The sequence below is a fragment of the Gadus morhua genome, chromosome 4 (assembly GCF_902167405.1).
Source record: "Gadus morhua chromosome 4, gadMor3.0, whole genome shotgun sequence".
NCBI lineage: Eukaryota > Metazoa > Chordata > Actinopteri > Gadiformes > Gadidae > Gadus > Gadus morhua.
This window is the reverse complement of record NC_044051.1, coordinates 25,370,786-25,373,185: the sequence shown is the minus strand read 5'-3', so window position 1 is coordinate 25,373,185 and position 2,400 is coordinate 25,370,786. Positions and strand designations below refer to the sequence as shown.

Here is a 2,400-nt window from a genome sequence, read left to right as displayed (position 1 = left end):
GATACAAATCTGCTGATGGAATGTTTATTTGTGGATGGATGGATGGAATGGACTGGAGTTTGCAGGTGGGAATTGATACAGGAAAATGATCAGACCAGAACGAGTGAAATTTAAATAACAATACAAAGATTTAAGTGTTTGCGACTTGTTGGAGACAAATGTGGGTACTTTGCCTAAAAGGTCCAGAACTGTAGCTTTAAAAAAAAAAGAAGCTATAAAAAGCTCTCTCTCTCTCTCTCTCTCTCTCTCTCTCTCTCTCTCTCTCTCTCTCTCTCTCTCTCTCTCTCTTCCCCCCCTGTGTCGCTCTGGAAGTTTAATTGGGTTTATTACAGTGATGGACAGTGCTGTTAGCCAATCAGAGGTGACACATTTGCATGTCATGAATATTCATGATATATTAGTGACCACCGCAAAACCAATGAAAAACGATGCATTGACACCTTTAAGCAGTATAACGGGAGTGTGAGTGGGGTTGTTAGTTTATTAAAAAAAAAATATTGGGGGGGGCGCCAGAGGATCAGGGTAAGGTCAGGGGGGGGTTTGCTCATAAAAAGGTTGAGAACCACTGTTTTAGATGCTGAAGAAAAATGTGTTACAACCATACCCGGTCTCCCCTACACTTTACACCAAATGAACACCTTGCTTTACAATACAATTCATATGATATCGGTACATCATTCCAGCTTTTTCCTTGTGGTTTTTACCTTCACAAAATGTTCTTATGTAAAAAAACGTTGTTTGTCTTGGGGACAACATTTTTTGTGTCCCTCAAGAGTTAAATATTTTTATTCTGAAAGATTACGATCTCTTCCACTGGTTGACTGAGAAAATAGATTTATTATTCAAATACGGTTCAAGTAATCACAAGCATACACAAGCATAGATTAGCTATAATCATGTACATTATTTAAGTCGTTCATAGTAGAATGAATAATATCATATATGATGTCATATTGTCATAAAACAATTGTATCATCAAATTATGAACATATTTGGGTCAGTATATACTTTAATTTAGATCTCCAGTATTTTCGTCACAAAATCAGATATTTTGTTTTGAATTATATTTTCCTATGGTACACAGATCAGAAATTTTATTTTAAGGCACTCGCTGTTTAGCAAACAAGAATTAAAAAAATATTTGCTGTTTTATCCAGGCTCTAATTTACAATATGTATTTTTCCCAGGGCATATTCATTTTAAAGGCTTATCAATCTCTCACAAAAACATTCCTCTTATCTTGTCATTTATGATTAAATAAGAAAAAAAACAATAATGATTTGTCAAACTACTGGAGAACATGGTAAAACGATCCTTGTATATTCACAGATGAACCAAACATGTTCGCTTTCCGTACATTTGAGGAAAAACCAAAGGAGATTTCCCATTCAATCCCCTCTACTGATCTTTGGCTGAGACACACGCCCCACATTACAGGGCAGCACGGGGAATTCTGCTTCAAATAGCACTTCAAGAAACAAAAAATAATCTTTTAATGCAAGAGTTCAAAAGGAAAACAAACGGGAGTGCACTGGTGTCCTGGGAGCGGGACTGGACCGGGGCTTACTTGCCGAGCCTCTTGGCGACGTCCTTATAGGCCAGTTCAATCTCTGCGTCCGCCGCACAGGTGTTGGTGAACTCATCGCGGCTGTAGGCGTTGCCAAGGTAACGCCACAACCCCTGGAAGTCCGCGGGGATGTCGTAGTTGCGGAACTTCTTGGCGACCACCTCGAGATTATAGATAAAATAATATTATTCAGTTGATCGAGGAAATATTGTGTAATGTCTGCTACCTTACATCCATTCTACTATTACTAGTATTACTACTACAACTACTATTCATTAATTAGTTGTTAGTCTAAGGTGTTCTGTCCGAAGCTAAGCCAACAATGAATCCAGATAGCTCATTTAGGATCAGGTAGGCAGTCATCTTTAGGAGACAGAATCCTACAGAAGACCGAGGAAGATCCAGAACCTTGGGGCTGTAATCATGTAAATGTAAATGGATGTAAATGGACTCTACCTCCTGAGCTACTGCCGCCAATCATGATAATTATTATGAATAATTGGTCTATCTATTATTTTCTGTGATTCCGGCTTAGTCGGAAAATAAAATCACAATACAATATTATTGTAGTTATATAATATTTGGTATTATTTGCATAGTTGTTGTTGCTGTACACATATTCAAAGAAAAAAATGGAATCAAATTGTTGCCAAAGCAGTAGTAACCTTGACGACGTGCAGCTTGGGCAGCAGGTTGCAGTCGGCCAGCGTGAGGTCGTCCCCGTCCAGGTACCGGCGTGTTGAGATCTTGGACCCCCTGTGGGAGCCCCCCTCCTCGTCCTGAGCCCCAGGCAGGGGGCTCAGCAGGTAGTCATCCAGCTTTGCCAGGGCCTT

The 2,400-nt window shown here is 39.5% G+C and overlaps 1 protein-coding gene across 2 annotated transcripts in view; it reads right to left on the bottom strand.

The window, feature by feature from the left end:
- Positions 1-817: 817 nt before the first annotated feature.
- Positions 818-2,400, bottom strand: part of clic5a (chloride intracellular channel 5a) — an 8,385-nt gene continuing 6,802 nt past the window's right edge. For both annotated transcript variants that reach the window (XM_030355403.1, XM_030355404.1), the window contains exons 5-6: positions 2,233-2,400; positions 818-1,728 (exon numbers count right to left, since the gene is read on the bottom strand). The exon at positions 2,233-2,400 is cut by the window's right edge and continues 20 nt beyond it. In XM_030355403.1, the coding sequence (XP_030211263.1) occupies positions 1,564-1,728; positions 2,233-2,400 (333 nt within the window). In that variant the 3' untranslated portion in view covers positions 818-1,563. The remainder of the gene's footprint in view (positions 1,729-2,232) is intronic.